Genomic DNA, 18,999 nt, shown 5'->3' with positions numbered 1-18,999 from the left:
AAGTTGTTCCTTCCCCGAAATCATGTTATTCAAATAAGACACTTTGCCAAGTTTCTCCCTAGCACTCTACAGCCTCACCCTGCCCACCCTACATATTGCCCACACTCAAGGCTGGCCATTCCTTGCATCTTTAACTACACTTCTGGATCCAGTGCAGGTCTAAACATCTCAAGTCAAGAATGTTTAGTTATCATTTGCACCCAGACCAATAAAATTCTTACTTGCTGCAGCTATGTAGGCACATTAAATGCAACAGCACAACAAATAAATTAAATTGTCAGTTATTCCTGGTAAACCAGACAATGATAGTACAAGCCAAATTACCTAGTGCATCCTTAGTCATACAACGTAGTTCAGCGCTAAAGTAGGTTTGTGCAGGATCGTTCAAGAGTCTGATGGTTAATGGGAAGATGATGTTTTTGAACAGGGAGAGGTAGTGGTTCTCAAGCTCCCGCACCTTCTCCCTAATGGTAGCAACGAGATGAGAGCGTGGCCACTGTAGAGTAAGTCTTCAATAATATTAGGTAGCTTCTTGAGGCAGTGCTTCCTGTATTTCCCTTTGATGGTGGGGAGGTCAATACGTGATAGACTGGGCAATGTCCACCACTTTCTGCAGCCTCCTTCCTTGAGTATTTGGATTATTAAACTAGACAGTGATGTAATCAGCCAGTAAAGTCTCCAAAAATTCAAGAGTTTCAGCAACATGATGAATCTCCACACATTTCTGAGGGAGTTGGAATGGTGAACTTTCTTTGTAATTGTATCAATGGGTTGAGGCTCACGACAAATTAGCAGAGATGTGTACGCTCAGGAACTTGAAGTTGTTGACTCCTGGTCCCGCCGTAGGCTGAAGCGTGGTCCATCGGCTTTCCTTTCCTAAAGTCATCAGTCAGTTTCTTGGTCTTGCTAATGCTGAGCACAAGATTGTTTTTTGCATTAAAGATCTTGATCCTATCAAAACTTTGGGAAATGGTTTCAGAGCACCACGCTCTTTTAACACTCCTAAATCAGAGCAGAAAAGGTCTTAAGCCCTATTGCATACAGAAGGGTCGTCCGATATCAACTTCTCAAAGTCAAATATGAGCTTGCACTAATCTTGCCACCGACTCTTGTATCCAATACTCATATATTGAAGATTGTATTTCTGAACACAGCTGAGACAATCAGCTGCATTATGATATTCACAATTGTAATACTGACTCACACCACACAGGGGCAGCAGATCATCAAGATGTTCTTTCACCACAGACGAAAGAGCAATATATCGTTTAGTTTAGAGGTACAGGATGGAAACGCCCTTCGGCCCACCAAGTCCATGCCGACCCACGATCCCCGCACATTAACACTATTCTACTCACACTAAGGACAATTATACCAGGCCAATTAACCTACAAACCTGTAGGTGTTTGGAGTATGGGAGGAAACCGGAGCTCCTGGGTAAAACCCACCATGCAGGTCACAATGTAAAAACCCCGTACAGACAGCACCCATAGTCAGGATCAAACCCATGTCTCTTTACACTGTAAGACAGCAACCCAACCGTTGCGCCAAAGTGCCACCCTGGTGAACAATACATTCTTCTGGTATTTCGTAAACCTGTTATAGTTTTCCAGAATTTTCCGTTTCAACTTATATTCCATTATTCTTACAGCAACAAGTATTTTACTTCCAATGCAGATTAATTTACATTGATTAATGCACATGTCAGGAGAGTCAAAGGACATCTTTACAGGGTCATAAACAACACCAGCGCAATAACATTTCACCCAGATAAGTTATGGTCCAAGAATTCCCAGGTGGGCTGAAACCTACAATTAACCCGTTCACACTGAAGTGAACCATTCTTAATCCTCATTTTTATCCCAACTTCCCATTACCCAAAACAAGTTTTGTCGATGAACAGAGCACATTGTCCGAGGATACGTTTCTGACCAGACATCATTATTTAACTCAGGACAAGAGTACAAAGAAGATCATAGTGCAAAGAAAAATGTTAAACCCCACCAATGGGTCCCATCACTCTTAGGAATAGCTGTGTCTGGATAGTGCCGTTTTTGTAGAATAACTTTCTACACAAACAAAACTTTAAAAAAAATGTTTTATTGGCAGTGGAAAGCACCAAAAACATTGATGAGGGCAAGGCCATAGACCTTGTCTACATGGACTTCAACAAGACATTTGATAAGGTTCTGCATGGTAGGCTGCTCTGGAACGTTAGATCTCATGGGATCCAGGGAGAGCTAGCTGAGTGGATAGAGAATTGGGTTCATGAAGGGAATCAGATATTAATGGTGGAAGGTTGTTTTTCTGACTGGTGGCCTGCAACCAGTGTTGTGCCTCAGGGTTCGGTGCTGGACCCGTTGCTGCTTGTGGTTTATATCAATGATTTGGATGAGAATACAGAATGCATGATTAGTAAGTTTGCAGATGGCACTAAAGTGCATGGTACTATAGATGGCAAAGTTGCGTACCGGTGGGGGCACTGCACTGTCAGCAGCGTGTTAGTCTTTTTCAACTTTTTTTATTTTTTTAGTATGTCTTAAAGTCTGTTTTTAGTGTTTCTTAGTGTGTTTTGTGTGGGGGGTGGTGTGGGGGGGTAAGGGGGAAACCGTTTCGGCCGCCTCCTCCATGGAGAGGCGACTTTTTCCAGGTCGCCTCCCCCGTGGCCTAACAGCGAGGATCGGCGCGGCCTTTCCCGGAGACGCGCCCGGGGCTCGGGGCTCCGGCGGTGGGTGCAGCGTGGACTGTCAGCACGGAGCTGGGGCTCGCTGGAGGGGAGCGCTCCGTTCCGTTGGCCCGCAGCAGACGGCAGCCTGAAGCCGCGGTCTGCACAGCTCCAGCTGGCGCGGCGTCTACAGCCCGGGATCCCTTGTGGGGGACCCGGGGGGAAGAAGAAGCTTCCACCACCGGCCCGCGGCCATCTTCTACCGCGGGTCCGGTATGGACTTAACATCACCCCTGGAGGGGAGCTTCGACCGCCGGCCCTGCAGACTGCGGTGCTTATAGCTGCGACGTGGAGGGAACTTTAAATCTTCGGCCTCCGGCCTGCGGCCTACACCAACTAAAAGCCGCGGTCTCCGGTGGGGAGGAGCCGACTCTGGACTTACCTGGACTTGTACCTTGTCCTTTTACCATCTGGACGCCTGCAGCAACGGCTGCGGAGGGTTGAGGTCCCGACCACGGGGGGATATGGAGGAGGACTGGCCAAATTGTGTGCCTTCCACCACAGTGATGAATGCTGTGGTGGATGTTTATGTTAAAAATTTATTGTGTTTTTGTGTGTGCCCTTTATCATTGTATCGCTGCTGACGTATCATTTCACTTGCACTTTTTGTGCAATGTGACAAATAAACCGTTGTATTGTATTGTATTGATTACTAGAAATTACAGTAGGATCTTGATCAGTTGAGCAAGTGGGCTGAGGAATGGTTAATGGAGTTTAATGCAGCTAAGTGCGAAGTGTTACATTTTGCGACGTCAAACTATGGCAGGCCCTACACAGTGAATGGGTAGTGTTGTAGAGCAGAGAGATCTAGGAGTACAGGTACATAGTTCCTTGGAAGTGGAGTCACACAATTAAATAGAATGGTCAAGGAGGTTGCCACAGGATGTAGTGGAGGTACGTACTATAACAATATTTAAAAGTCATTTGGACAGGTGCATGGATAGGAAAGGTATAGAGGGATAGGGGCCGAACACAGGCAGTTTGGACTAGTGTAGATGGGGCATCTTGGTGTGCATGGGCAAGTTGGGCCATAGAGCCAGTTTCTGTGCTGTAAGATTTTATGAGTCTAAGAAGCATAATCATACTTTATTAGCCAGGTATGTTTTGCCACATACGAGGAATTTCATTTGCCATACAGTCATACCAATAAAAAGCAACAGAACACACAAAATACATTTTAACATAAACATCCACCACAGTGACTCCTCCACATTCCTCACTGGGATGGAAGGCGAAAAAAAGTAAATCTCTCCCTACTTTGTCCTCCAGCGGTCGGGGGCCTCTAACCTTCCGTTGACAGGACAATCTTACTCCCATAGCTGGCAGCGGGCCTCCTCGTACTATACTTCCCTCTCAGCTTCCCCGCGCCGGGCGATCTACCCCAGTATCCCGGGACTAGTCGAACGCCGTGCGACTTTTGGAGCTTCCCGACGTCAGTCTCAACCCGAGACTGCAAGCTCCTTGATGTTAAAGTCCGCAAGCTGCGGTTGAAGCGTCGATCCCAGGCAAGGATTCGGCTTCGATGGTAAGTGCGCGCTGCGCGGTGGGGCTCAAAGTCAGGCTTCCTGCTCCACAATGTTAGGCCGCAGAGCGACCGGAGATACGATCCGGAAAACAATCGCATCTCCGGCAAAGTAATAGATTGAAAAAAAGTTTCCCCCACCCACCCCCACACAAAACAAACAGGTGAACATTAACACATTCTTTTTAAACACACTAAAAAAAAGATGAAAAGGAGACAGACTGCAGGCGACGCAGCCATCGAAGCGCCTCCCGGTGGAACTGTTAATAATCATTGGAAGTTACTCCATAAATATTTGATCATAATGAAGAAGGAAACTAATTACTTGTCGAGGTTTGTGTATAAAAGAACATAAGAAACAGGAGCAAGACATGACATGACATGTAAATACAAGGCATGACATGACATGGAAATACAAGGCATGAAAATTCAAGACATGACATGATATGAAATGACCCTGCTCCTCCTTCCAAAATCTAGCTGCAGCTGATCTTCTAAATACACAAATCCTGCCCAGTCTCCACATCCTTGGATATGGAGACTTCTGGAAATTTATCAACCTCAGTTTGAATGTTTCATGACTGACCTTCTATAGACCTCCAAGTAATGAATTCCAATGATCTAGTCCTTGGAGCAGGTATTCTCCTCCTTTTGATCCCAATGGGTCAAAATCTTATTTTGAGATTGTGATCCCTTGCTCTACACCCCACCACCAGGAGAATCCTTGCCTCTACTCTCACCTCTTATTCTTCTGAACTGCGGAGTATAGCACAATCTCTCCTTATGTGACAGATTTGCCATCCGAGGAGTCAGTCCAGCAAATCTTCGCTGCACCCTCCCTACCACATTTACATACAGTCACCGACACCGTACATAATACTCCAGATGAGGTCTCACCAAACCAGCTTTGCACTTGTTCTTAAATACTCTTGCAATAAATCCAACATGCTCTTCCTGCTGGTACTGCCAGACAGGATATCCAGACAGCTGAAGTCCCACACCACCAGATTCAGAAATGGCAACTTGCCAAAAATGATCAAGTTCTTGAACCAACCCCCACAACCCTAATCCTACCTCCGCAATGGAACACTACAGACCACATCTTGCACTGTCATGGACATATTTTTGCACGAATGTCTTGGGCTCTTTTGCACTCCTTTTTTTATAAAGAATTTGTGTAATTTATGTATAATGTTACGCATAAATTAATGTTTTCGTGGACCTGCGATACTGTCCCCAAGCAAATTTTCATTGTACCTGTACCTCATAATTACTGCATATAGAATAAACCTGACTCATCTCGACCTACTACTTGCCTTCCTAGCCGCCTGAGGCATATGTAGATCAGTTTACAATGATTTGTATAGGACACCAAAAACTCTTTGAACATCAACATCTCAATTTCTCAAATTCAGTTTCTACTTTTCTGAATGATGTGGATGACCTCACATTTCTCCACACTACACTTCACTCACAATGTTCCCCACTTGCTCAGCTTTACATTCTCTTGAAAATTCACTGCATCCTTATCTCTACCCACTTCAACTTGGTACATACCTGGACTTTGTGCCTTCCCTCACAATGGGAACCATTGTTGGGGGATGTTTTTATGTTTTATGTTCAATTCTTTTTTAATGTGGTGTCTTATTTTTATTGGTGTGCTGCAAAAAATCAGAATTTCCCCGAGGAAGGGATTAAAAAAGTATCTATCTATCTATCTATCTATCTATCTATCTATCTATCTATCTGGCAGCTATCAATTTTCAATACCATCAATAAACAAAGCTATTATTAGTTTCGCCTTTTGGCATAAGCAGTATCTGATTATACAAAATTTGAAATAATCGTTAAAATTACTCCAATGATTCGAAGTGTTAAAGATGGAAAATTAGAATGTATTTTCCAGTGCACATGAAAATATCGTTTAGGAGGAATTATACAAAATACATCTTCTAAAGAAATTCCTCGAGTTATTTTTAAGAATGATCTTCGGCTGATGTTAGCCATTCCAAACTGCACAAAGTAAATTAAATTCAAATAACCTCAGGGGGCTCTTCAAAGCAGAGGATTTTCTGTCAAAATGTTGCACAATTTGTAGGAATTTTTCCTTGATGGCAATTAAAACAGTTTCAGAGTCGGGTTGTTCACTTGCTAAATCAGATTTCTGCACTATTCAGCCCTGAGGTTGAGAATCAAGCATAACCTGCCACGCAAGTACAGTGCCCTTCATAATGTTTTGGGACAAAGACCCATCATTTATTTATTTGCCTCTGTACTCCATAATTTGAGATTTGTAATAGAAAAAAATCACATGTGGTTAAAGTGCACATCATCAGATTTTTTAAAAAAAAGCCATTTTTATACATTTTGGTTTCACCATGTAGAAATTACAGCTGTGTTTATACATAGTCCCACCATTTCAGGGCATCATAATATTTGGGACACAGCAATGAAAGGTGATTGAAAGTAGTCATGTTTAGTATTTTGTTGCATATCCTTTGCATGCAATGACTGCTTGAAGTCTGCGATTCATGGACATCAGCAGTTGCTGGGTGTCTTCTCTGGCGATGCTGTGCCAGGCCTGTATTGCTGCCATCTTTAGTTTATGCTTGTTTTGGGGGGCTAGTCCCCTTCAGTTTTCTCTTCAGCATATAAATGGCATGCTTAATTGGGTTCAGATCAGGTGATTGCCTTGGCCACTCAAGGATTGACCATTTTTTAGCTTTGAAAAACTTATTTGTTGTTTAGCAGTATGTTTGCGATCATTGTCTTGCTGTAGAATGATCCGCCGGCCAATGAGTTTTGAGGCATTTGTTTGAACTTGAGCAGATAGGATGTGTCTATACACTTCAGAATTCATTATGCTACTACCATCAGCAGTTGTATCATCAATAAGTGAGCCAGTACGTTCAACAGTCATATATGCCCAGGCCATAACACCCCCACTACCGTGTTTCACAGATGAGGTGGTATGCTTTGGATCTTGGGCAGTTCCTTCTCTCCTCCATATTTTGCTCTTGCCATCACTCTGATATAAGTTCATATTCATCTCATCTGTCCACAAAACCTTGTTCCAGAACTGTGGTTGCTCTTGTAAGTACTTCTTGGCAAACTGTAATCTGGCCATACTATTTTTGCGGCTAACCAGTGGTTTGCAAGTTGCAGTGTAGCCTCTGAATTTCTGCTCATGAAGTCTTCTGCAGACAGTGGTCATTGACAGATCCACACCCGACTCCTGAAGAGTGTTTCTGATCTGTCGGACAGGTGTTTGCTGATTTTTCTTTATTAAAGAGAGAATTCTTCTGTCAACAGCTGTGGAGATCTTCCTTGGCCTGCCAGTCCCTTCGTGATTAGTAAGCTCACCAGCGCTCTCTTTCTTCTTAATGATGTTCCAAACAGTTGATTTTGGTTAGCTTGATGTCTCTCACAGTTTTATTCTTGTTTCTCAGTCTCATAATGGCTTCTTTGACTTTCATTGGCACAACTTTGGTCCTCACGTTGACAAACAGCAATAACAGTTTCCAAAGGTGATGGAAAGATGGGGGGCATAGTAAGTGCAGAGAGCTCTCTTATACCTGCATTAAGGAGGCAATTAAACACGCCTGAGCAATTACAAACGCCTGTGAAGCCATGTGTCCCAAACATTATGGTGCCCTGAAATTGGGGGAATATGTATAAACACAGCTGTAATTTCTACATGGTGAAACCAAAAATGTATAAAAATGACCTTCAATAAAATCTGACAATGTGCACTTTAACCACAGTAATGGGGTTAAGGAAAGAGCATTCACATCCACCACCATGCACAAGAAGCGAAAAGACAGACAAATTGCAGATGCCGAGAAGTGTGTTTAGCTCTTGCTGAACAATTTCTAATCTAGTGTGTGGACTCGACCACATGTGATTTTTTCTATTACAAATCTCAAACTGTGAGGTACAGAGGAAAATAAATAAATAATGTGTCTTTGTCCCAAACATTATGGAGGGCACTGTTTGAAGCATAATTCACCAGAAAATGAATTACAAGCAGTTATCCTTGTCACGTGGAAAATCAGCAGCTTGGCTTTATTGTACTAATTTTTACATCACATGTACTGTAAAACCCAATGGCCAATGCAGGTTTCCCAATCCTGCGCAATTTCTCAGATATGTGTTTAATATTGAACAAAACGTATTTTCTAAGCAAAGTTAAGGAACTGCAATTGAGACCTCCAATGTGTAGTTTAAGAGGCCCCTTAATGTTCAACAGGTTTGCAGAAAGGTTAATCCTTTGCCACTGACAGGTTTTGATTGATTGCAAGAAACGGTGTGGAAACAGGCCAGTCCATGCCGACCATCAATCATTCATTCATACTAGTTCTATGTTGTACCTCTTTGACGTCCACTTCCTACACAGTAGAGGCAATTTACAGACACCAATCAGCCTACAAATCCGCACGTCTTTAAGATGTGTGTGGAAACCAGAGCACCAGGAGGAACCCCACATGGTCACAGGGAAGACATGCAAATTCCACACAGACAACACCTGAGGTCAGGATTGAACCTGGGTCTCTGGCGCTGTGAGGCACCAGCTGTACCATGTTTGCTCGTTAGATTCAGAAAACAGATTTAGCCTTTTATTCTAATACAATTATCCATACTTTTTAGGCCAAACGGACGCAAAATTGGAAATTTCCTGCTTTTTTAAAATTAAAGACAAAATGCGATAATTTTTTTTTAATGCAGCAATTGTAACTAGGCCAGTTCAACATGCTGTACATACATGCTCTACTGTACAATTTTATATCAGAATACCAAGGCACTCGAGTCAATGCACTGGAACCAACGAGGCCAGAAAACAGCTGTTTCCTTACTACACAGTTGGAAAGCTTTTCGAAGGATACAACAGAATATGGAAAACAAAAAAAAATCTATAAGATGGAGGCATGGGGCAGGTATGGGCAGCTTGAATCAGGTGTATCTCTGGAGGAGTTTCTGGAACTAAGGAGCACAATTATGAAGAAGATCAGGATGGCAAAAATGGGGCAAGAGATAACTCTGGCAGATAATATAAAGGATAATACCAATACATTTTAGAAACATTATGGAAGAAAGGTTAACCAGGGAGAGAATGGAGGCCCTCAGAAATCAAAGCAGTCCACTCAGTGTGGAACCATATGAGACGGGCAAGGTTCTTAATAAGAATTTCTCCTCTGTTTTCACTGGGGACAATCAATGGAAGTGTCTTGAGGGCAATCAGTTTTGGGTCGAGGTGGTTCTGAAGGTCCTGACACATACGAAGGTAGACAAATCTCCCTGGCATGTTCAGATATATCCAAGGACACCATTGGACGCTAGAGAGGAAATTACAGGTGACCTGGTTGAGATGATGAGTCATCATTAAATATAGACAGGGTCCAGTAAGACTGGAGGAGCCTCTATTTAAGAAGGGCTGCAGAGAAAATCTCGGGAACTACAGGCCAGTGAGTCCAACATCCGCGGTCAGAAAGTTATGAGATTATTCGGAGGGATAAGATTGAACTGGATTTAGATAGACAAGGGCTGATTAGATAGTCTGCACGTTTTTGCGCATGGGAAATCATGTCTCCTAAATCTGATTGAGTTTTTTGAAGATGTAATCAAAAAGGTTGATGAGGGCAGAGTTGTAGATGTACATATGGATTTCAGCAAGGCATTTGACAAGATAGGCTGCTCTGCAAGGTTAGATCACATGGGATCCAAGGAGAGTTAGCCGACTGGAGAGAGAATTGGCTTCATGGTAGGTTTTTCAGACTGGAGGCCTGTGCGTCAGGTTTTGGTGCTGGGCCCATTGCTGTTTGCAATCTATATCGATGATTTGGATGAGAACGTACAAGGTATGATTAGTAAATTTGCAGATAACACTAAAGTGAGTGGTATTGTAGATAGTGAAGATGGTTGTCAAACGTTGCAGCAGGATCTTCATCACTTGGCAGATGGGCTGAGGAAACTTGATGGAGTTTAATACAACGAAGAGGAAGGTGTTGCATTTTGTGAAGTTAGCCAGGGCAGGACCTACACTGTGAATAGCTGGGCTCTGAGGAGTATTGTAGAGCAGAGGGATCTAGGAATATAGGTACATAGTTCCTTGATATTGGCATCACGGGTAGATGGTTTGGTCGGGAAGGCTTTCGGTACATTGGTCTTCATCAGAGTATTGAGTAGAGAAGTTGGGAGGTCATGTTACAGTTGTACAAGACATTGGTGAGGCCACACTTAGAGTATTGTGTTCAGTTTTGGTCATCCTGTTACAGGAAAAATGTCGTTAAGCTGGAAAGGGTGCAGAGAAGATTTACAACGGTGTTGTACAACTGTAACATAACATCTCAACTTCAATACACAATATCCCAATTGATGAAGGCCAATGTATGTTAAGGCCCCTTGACCACCCTTTTGCCCTGTGATGCCACTTTCAAACAACTATGTACCTGCATTCCTAGATCTCTTTGCTCTACAACACTCCCCAGGATACTGCCATTCACTGTGTAGATCCTGCCCTGGTTTGACTTTCCAAAATGCAACACCTCACACTTACCTGCATTAAACTCCATTAGCCATTCCTCAGCCTACTTGCTCAATAGATAAAGATCCTGTTGTAAATTTTGATTACCATCTTTGTGATGTACGATACCACCCGCTTTATTGTCATCTGCCAACTTATAAGATTATAACTTTTATAGTTTATACATTCAACCTTTATCGATTATAAACAAACTAGTTTCAAACATTTTGGAATAAGAGAGCCACATATATTGTAGAACTGAAGTGAAAGGAGCAATACATTTTAAATGCTGGCACACATTCTGATACATTTTAAATAATGGATAAACTGGAATATCCAAGTGAGAATGGTGTCATGGATAAGACATTAATAGCAGTAGGCCCCCAAAGCCAAATTGAGTCAGCACCAGGTACCACAGGCAAATTCCAACCACCACCTTGTTTAAGAATGACACACGGCGGAGATCTCATTAAGGTTACAGAAACCTCCAAAAGCTGCAATCGAAAATATATGCAGATTTGAAAGGAGAAGCAAGTTTGAACACATTTTGTACGTCAATAGTCCCTCTCATGTTCTTAATAAAAATAAATATCAACAGCCATGTCTTTTGACATTCATTTTTTTACTGTAAATTAAAATGATGTGGTGGTGATATGATTATCATTCGTCAGAAAATACACCGCATTTAAGACATTGTGAAAAAATGTCAGATTTATATATATATATATATTTATATATATATATATTTTTCTCTGTTTCTTACCTCCTATCGCGTCCAAATAAGCGGTCCAGCTCCAGTTTACCAGGGCTGCAGGTTTGGAACTGCTGCTCATCCACTTGAAAGGCCTGTTTGTTGCTGATCCTCCTGGCATTGGGAATAACTGCAAATGCAGCATAGCCCCGGCTAGTCTTTACAACTGGGGAATGGCTTGGCCCTTCCCCATGCCTGCTGTTTGAGCTTGTTTTGCTCCTCATTGTCACATTACTGGTCTCGGAGTCCAAGGAGCTCTGAGAAGAGCTAACACAAGAGCCATTGGAGAGAAGGTTACCTGCAGGAAGGAGAGAATTGCTGCACAGACTTGTGTGGCACAGTATTACCATGCCACTTTCAGAGGAACTATACCTGTCAGTGGTGTTGCCGCGAGGTGAGGAGATTAACTGCTTTGAGTCAGGCTTCAGCTTCTCCAGAGAAAAGTAGCCACTCTCTACACGTTTCTTTTCCTGGCCATCCAGTTCGTCACCATTAACAACACTTTGAGCTATGTTTAGGAGGAAGATAACTTGGTTTACAAACTGAATGTGAAGATACAATAATCCTCCAAAAGAGGCAGCCAGGCTGCTAATATTACCTCACGTGGTGAGCGCATGGAACGGATGCAGCCTGCAGTCACACGGAGCGGCAGTAGAGAACATTGCCTGGCCAGGACAACCCCTGCAACACGGACCCAATGCCGCCACCACCAGGGCATCAGGCCTTTATGGCCAAGTGAGACTCTTAACATTTTTTTTTTTAATTTCAGTCTTGACGGATACATGATGACACAAAAGCATGGTAACTCTTCTGTACTGACTCAGTGTGATCTACTATTTACACTTACAATTACACTTACACTTACAATTAGTATGTATAGTAAGAATGTTGGGTAGACTGATGGGACTGAAGGCTGATAAATCCCCAGATGGTCTGCATCCCAGGGCATCCCAGGGCACTTAAGGTAGTGGCTCTAGAAATCGTGGACGCATTGGTGATCATTTTCCAATGTTCTATAGATTCAGGATCAATTCCTTCAGGATTGGAGGGTAGCTAATATTATCCCACTTTTTAAGAAAGGCGGGAGAGTGAAAACAGGGAATTATAGACCAGTTAGCCTGACATCGGTGGAGGGTAAGATGTTGGAGTCAATTATAAAAGATGAAATAGCGGCACATTTGGATTGCATTAACAGGATTGGCCTGAGTCAACATGAATTTAGGGAAATCATGCTTGACTAATCTTCCGGAATTTTTTGAGGATGTAACTAGGAAAATGGACAAGGGAGAGCCAGTGGATGTAGTGTACCTGGACTTACAGAGAGCATTTGATAAGGTCCCACATAGGAGATTAGTGGGCAAAATTGGAGCACATGGTATTGGGGGTGGGGTACTGACATAGATAGAAAATTGGTTGGCAGACAGGAAACAAAGAGCGGGGATTAACGGGTCCGTTTCAGAATGGCAGGTAGTGACTAGTGGATGTACCACAAGGCTCGGTGCTGGGACCGCAGCTATTTACAATATACATTAATAATTTAGATGAAAGGATTAAAAGTATCATTAGCAAATTTGCAAATGAATCAAAGCTGGGTAGCAGTGTGAACCGAGGAGGATACTATGAGGATGCAGGGTACTTGGATTTGGGGCAGATGGCAGATGCAGATAAAAGGATTAAAAAAGTATCATTAGCAAATTTGCAAATGAATCAAAGCTGGTGAAGAAAGTGAATGGCATGTTCGCCTTCATAACAAGAGGAATTGAGTATAGGGCCAAAGAGGTCCTTCTGCCGTTGTACAGGGCCCTAGTTAGACCACATCTGAAGTATTGTGTGCAGTTTTGGTCTCCAAATTTGAGGAAGGACATTCCTGCTATTGAGGGAGTGCAGCGTAGGTTCACGAGGTTATTTCCCGGGATGGCGGGACTGTCATATGTTGATAGAATGGAGCGGCTGGGCTTGTAAACTCTGGAATTTAGAAGGATGAGAGGGCATCTTATTGAAACATAAGATTATTAAGGCTTTGGACACGCTAGAGGCAGGAAACATGTTCCTGATGTTGGGGGAGTCCAGAACCAAGGGTCACACTTTAAGAATAAGGGGTAAGCCATTTAGAATGGAGACGAGGAAAAACTTTTTCGCACAGGTGATTGTGAATCTGTGGAATTCTCTGCCTCAGAAGAAAGTGGAGGCCAATTCTCTGGATGCTTTCAAGAGATAGTTAGATAGAGCACTTAAAGATAGTGTAGTTAGAGGATATGGGGAGAAGGCAGGAACGGGGTACTGATTGTGGATGATCAGCCATGATCACAGTGAATGGTGGTGCTGGCTCGAAGGGCCGAATGGTCTACTCCTGCACTTATTGTCTATTGTCACTGGACTGAATGTAAAATAATGTCACTGTACTTTGGTTCACGTGAGAAAACATTACCATTGAAAAATTGAGCCATTGAGGAAAAAGATTACTGGAGGAACTCAGCAGTTCAGGCAATATCTGTGGAGGGAAATGGACAGATGCTGTTTTAGGTCAGGACCCTTCCAAGTTCCTCCAGCAGTTTGTTTTTTGCTCAGGATTCCAGCATCTGCGGCTTCTTGTGTCTATATGTTGCCTAAAGTTAATTGCAACAAAAATCAGCAGTAAAGTGTTACCCTCGTTAGTAAATGTAAATCATCTGATGAGCTGCTGTTCTCTCTCTGCCAGAGGTCAAATCATGCATGTAGATTTAGTTGCACAACCTACTATTGCTGTTGCTACTCTTGGACAAAAGGAAACGGCTCAAAAACTTGGAAGGGTCCTGACCTAAAACAGCATCTGTTCATTTCCCTCCACAGATATTGCCTGAACTGCTGAGTTCTTCCAGTAATCTTTTGTGATTGTATCAGAAGAAAACATAGACATTTTAATGATATCACAGTACTAAGTGACTTGGCCAGTTTCATTTACAACAGAGATGGTGAATCATTTAAAAAAAACGGATTTTGGACACAAGACGCCTGAAAACAAAATGTCTGAAAACAATCCAGGCTATTTATGCGCAACTTTGGAGTCAATTCGGTTTCCATATTGTACTTCTATATTTTAATCTTAATATTATTACAAATTAAATGATCATTTATTCTAGATTTGTAATCATTTCTGAGGTTTAACTTTCTCACTGTTCTAGTAACTTGAGTTTGATCTTAACATTGGTTCTCATAGAACATAGAATAGATCAGCTCACAATGGTTAAACTGAACATGATGCCAATTTAAACTGATCTCTTCTGCCTGTGCATGATCCACGTCCCTCTATTTCCTGAACATCCATGTGCTTATCCAAAATACTTTTTAACACCACCATGATATCTTCCACCACTACCAGCGCTGGCTAAACATCCCAAGCTCCCACCACCACTCTTTTAAACATTTGCTCTGCAACTCCCTTCTCACCTGATAGCTATGTCCTCTAATGCTGGACATTTCCATGCTGGGAAAACGGTCTGCCTGTCTACCCTATCAATGCCTCTCATAGTCTTATATACATCTATCAGATCTCCCCTCAAACACCGACATTCCAGAGAAAACAATTTAAGTCTATCCAATCTCTCCCTGTAGCTGAAACCCTAGAATCCAGTCAGAATTCTGGTAAACCTTCTCTGCACCCAATCCAAAGCCTTCACATTTTTCATGTAATGGGGCGACGAGAACTACACGCAATACTCCAAATGTGGCCGAACCAAAGGACTATAGAACTGCATCATGAAAAACTCTTGTCTGTGCAACGTTTGAACATTCATCCCAAGACCACCCTCAGAAATTTGTTTCAGATTTCTCCCACATCCCAAAGATATGTTGGTGTATTAATTGGCTGCTGTAAACTCTCCCTGTTGTAAGGACGTTACAAGGAATCAGAGATGAAAGGCACTGGAGAGAGAACATTATGTGGACTACAGGGAAACGAGGGGAAATGGGACCAATGGGATTGCTCTGCTGGGAGCTCGCATGTTCCCTGTGGTCCAAATGCATTATGATAAGTAAGTTAACCATTTATATAAAAAGTACCTGAAAGATTTCTGGCCATTCATTTATAATAAATTCATAAATCATTTTACTGCAGCTGTGTACTTTAAGCCAGTGGTGCATTTCAGGAAGCTGTTTCATTTTCAATAAATAGATTTTTAAAGAATATTCCGAATCACAGCAAGGAACTTCTAAAAGTTTACTGTTGTCAGCCAGTTCCCATGAAAATAAACACTGACAGAGAAATTAGGTCCAATACTAAAACGCAAGGCCTGCGGCTAATTCTGAGCAAATTAGGACAAAAGGCAAAATATTTCACCAGGAAGTCAGCAGGAAATCTGTACTGACTGGCAATTTAAATTGGAGGGAGGTAGTGTGATTATGCCCCATGGAATTAGCAGCTCCACAAGCAAAGGTATCCGGAAAAAAAAGGCAATTTACACAACTGTCTAGCAGAACCAATAATCCAGTAGAATAAATATCCTAATTTAGTTTCTGCTCTATTCTCCTCCCTTCAACCTAATAATTAAAGCCTCTCACCTTTACGCATTGATGATGATCCAATAGGAGAATGGGTCTGTGAAGGGCTTCTCACCGGGTTGCTGAAAACATTTAGATCCTTATTTTTAAGTTCTTCCTGCCAGAGTGTTGACTTGGTGCTGGGAACTCTCTCAGCACTTAATATACTGCTGCTGGTAACTGCAACTTTAGCAGGTCCAGGCTCCTGTTGGAAGCAAAACCAGTGTCCATTTAGTACTTCAAAAAAAAATCCATACATTATTTAATTGTCATTAAATACGCAATTATATATGGTAAATATTTAAATCGGTAATGGATACCAAATAATAATTTGAGGGGATTCAAATAAGATCAAATAAGCGCAAAGACCTCAGCAGTTAAATCCCTTGGGTAAACTACAGCTGGTTGATTACACTACGTTTTACAATCAAATACATTGGAATTCACAAAACAGAAAAGTCATCCACAAGAGTACTGCAACAATTCATTTTAGTTTTGTTTCGAGATACAATGCGGAAACAGGCCCTTCGGCCCACCGAGTCGATGATGGTACCTCCTGCATCCACTCAGAACTCACTGACTTCATCCATTTCACCACTAACTTCCATCTGGCACTCAAATTCACCTGGACCATTTCTGACATCTCCCAACCGTTTCGAGACCTCACCATCTCCACACAGTTAACAGACTACTGACCAACATCTACTACAAACCCACAGACTCCCATGGCTATCTGGACTACACTGCTTCCCACCCTGCTTCCTGTCAGGACTCTATCCCCTACTCCCAATTCTTCCGTCTACGCCGCATCTGCACCCAGGATGAGGTGATCCAAACCAGGGTATCGGAGGTGTCCTCATTCTTTAGGGAACGGAGGTACCCCTCTTCGACTATAGATGAGGCTCTCACCAGGGTCTCCTTTATATTCCGTAGCTCCGCTCTCACTCCCCATCCCCCCGCCACCTGTAACAAGGACAGAGTCCCCCTTGTCCTCACCTGCAACCCTCCCAGCTGTCGTATACACACATAATCCACCGACATTTTCGTCACCTCTAACGGGATCTCACCTCTGGCCACATCTTCCCATCTCCTCCCCTTTCTGCTTTCCGCAGAGACCGTTCCCTCCGTAAAAACCTGGTTAATTTGTCCCTTCCACCCAAACCCCCCCCCCCCCTGGTATTTTCCCTTGCAACCGCAGGAAATGCTACATTTGCTGCTTTACCTCCCACCTCGACTCCATCCAAGGACCCAAACAGTCTTTCCAGGTGAGGTAGAGGTTCACCTGCACCTCCTCCTACCTCATTAATTGCATCTACTGTTCCAGATGTTAACTGCTCTACATCGGCGAGACCAAGTGCAGGCTTGGCGATCGCTTCGCCCAACACCTCCACTCAGTTCGCAATAACCAACCTGATCTCCGGGTGGCTCAGCACTTCAACTCCCCCTCTCATTCCGAATCCGACCTTTGTGTCCTGGGCCTCCCCAATGGCCAGAGTGAGTCCCACCGCAAATTGGAGGAACTGCACCTCATATTTCGCTTGAGTAGTTTACACCCCAGCGGTATGAACATTGACCTCCCCAAATTTAGGTATTCCTTGCTGTCTCCCTCCTTCCCCTCCCCAGCTCTCCCACAGCCTACTGTCTCCACCTCTTCCTTTCTTTGTAATTGGTTTTTACTTCTTAAATTATTCTTCGCTTGTTCATTGTGGAGAACAGACATTGGCAACTGATTGATAAAAGGACCTTGTAAAATTGTAATCACATTTTGTCTAACAGTGCCATACTGACAAGCTCAAAATCAACTAGAATTTCAGTTTTGATGAGTAGTGTCTCATGAGTCCAATTTCTTTGCAGTGATACAACAAAATGGTAACTCTAAACTAAAATATCTTCAATCAATCAAATATATTAATTCACGTGCCTAGCTGCCACTTGCACATAATACTCACGGTAACTTATTCTGTCAAAAACTCTTCTACCTTTAAAGAGCCAATAGGGTCACTCCTACTATTGTTTAAGCTCACTTTATTTTTTCAGGAAGAGCTCACTAAAACAAGTTTCCTGGTATTTTCCAAAAATATACCTTCAGCTAATCCAATTTAGAGTCAGAGTCATACACCACGGAAACAGGTCCTTCAGTCCAACTTGTCCATATTTGACTCAGCACTGAAAATTTGACAAACAAGTCAATGCCTTGGTAAAAGCTAGCTTCTTTCAGCTTCGGACGATAGCTAAAATAAAACAATTCCTCCACTTTGATGACCTCGAAAAGATCACCCACACATTTATCTCCTCCCGCCTAGATTACTGCAACTCTCTTTACACTGGCATCAGCCAATCTTCCCTGTCCCGCCTACAACTGGTCCAAAACGCCACAGCGAGACTCATGACGGGCACCCGAAAAAGGGACCACATCACCCCGATCCTGGCCTCTCTCCACTGGCTCCCTGTGCGGTTCCGTATACATTTCAAGACCCTCCTCTATGTCTACAAAGCCCTCAATGGGCTTGCCCCCTCCTACATTAAAAGTCTTCTCACCCACCACTCCACCTCCAGGTCCCTCAGATCGGTCGACTTGGGGCTGCTGAATATCCGCGGTCTAGGCATAAGCTTAGGGGCGACCGCGCCTTTGCGGTTGCAGCTCCTAGACTGTGGAACAGCATCCCCCTTCCCATCAGAACTGCCCCCTCCATCGACTCCTTTAAGTCAAGACTAAAATCTTATCTATACTCCCAAGCCTTTCCTGACGTCAACTGAGCGAGGGCTATATGTATGTAGTTTAGTTTGTTTGTTTATACTATTCTTATAACAAATGTAAAGCACGTTGGCCAACGAGAGTTGTTTTTTTAAATGTGCTATATAAATAAATGTGACTTGACTTGACTTTCCTTGTCCCATGGACAACACTCACAAATGATTAAAAATTCTTTTTCAGGTAAATTGAAAAACAATTTTAAAACAATTTA

At 42.9% G+C, this 18,999-nt stretch overlaps 1 protein-coding gene across 1 annotated transcript in view; it reads right to left on the bottom strand.

Moving 5' to 3' along the window:
• Nucleotides 1-18,999, bottom strand: part of LOC129706855 (myosin phosphatase Rho-interacting protein-like) — a 125,018-nt gene that overhangs the window by 37,486 nt on the left and 68,533 nt on the right. The window contains exons 7-8 of the mRNA XM_055651427.1: nt 16,055-16,238; nt 11,531-12,026 (exon numbers count right to left, since the gene is read on the bottom strand). Coding sequence (XP_055507402.1) covers nt 11,531-12,026; nt 16,055-16,238 — 680 coding nt within the window. The remainder of the gene's footprint in view (nt 1-11,530; nt 12,027-16,054; nt 16,239-18,999) is intronic.

This window comes from Leucoraja erinacea, chromosome 20, assembly GCF_028641065.1.
Source record: "Leucoraja erinacea ecotype New England chromosome 20, Leri_hhj_1, whole genome shotgun sequence".
NCBI lineage: Eukaryota > Metazoa > Chordata > Chondrichthyes > Rajiformes > Rajidae > Leucoraja > Leucoraja erinaceus.
This window is presented reverse-complemented; position numbering and strand designations above follow the sequence as displayed.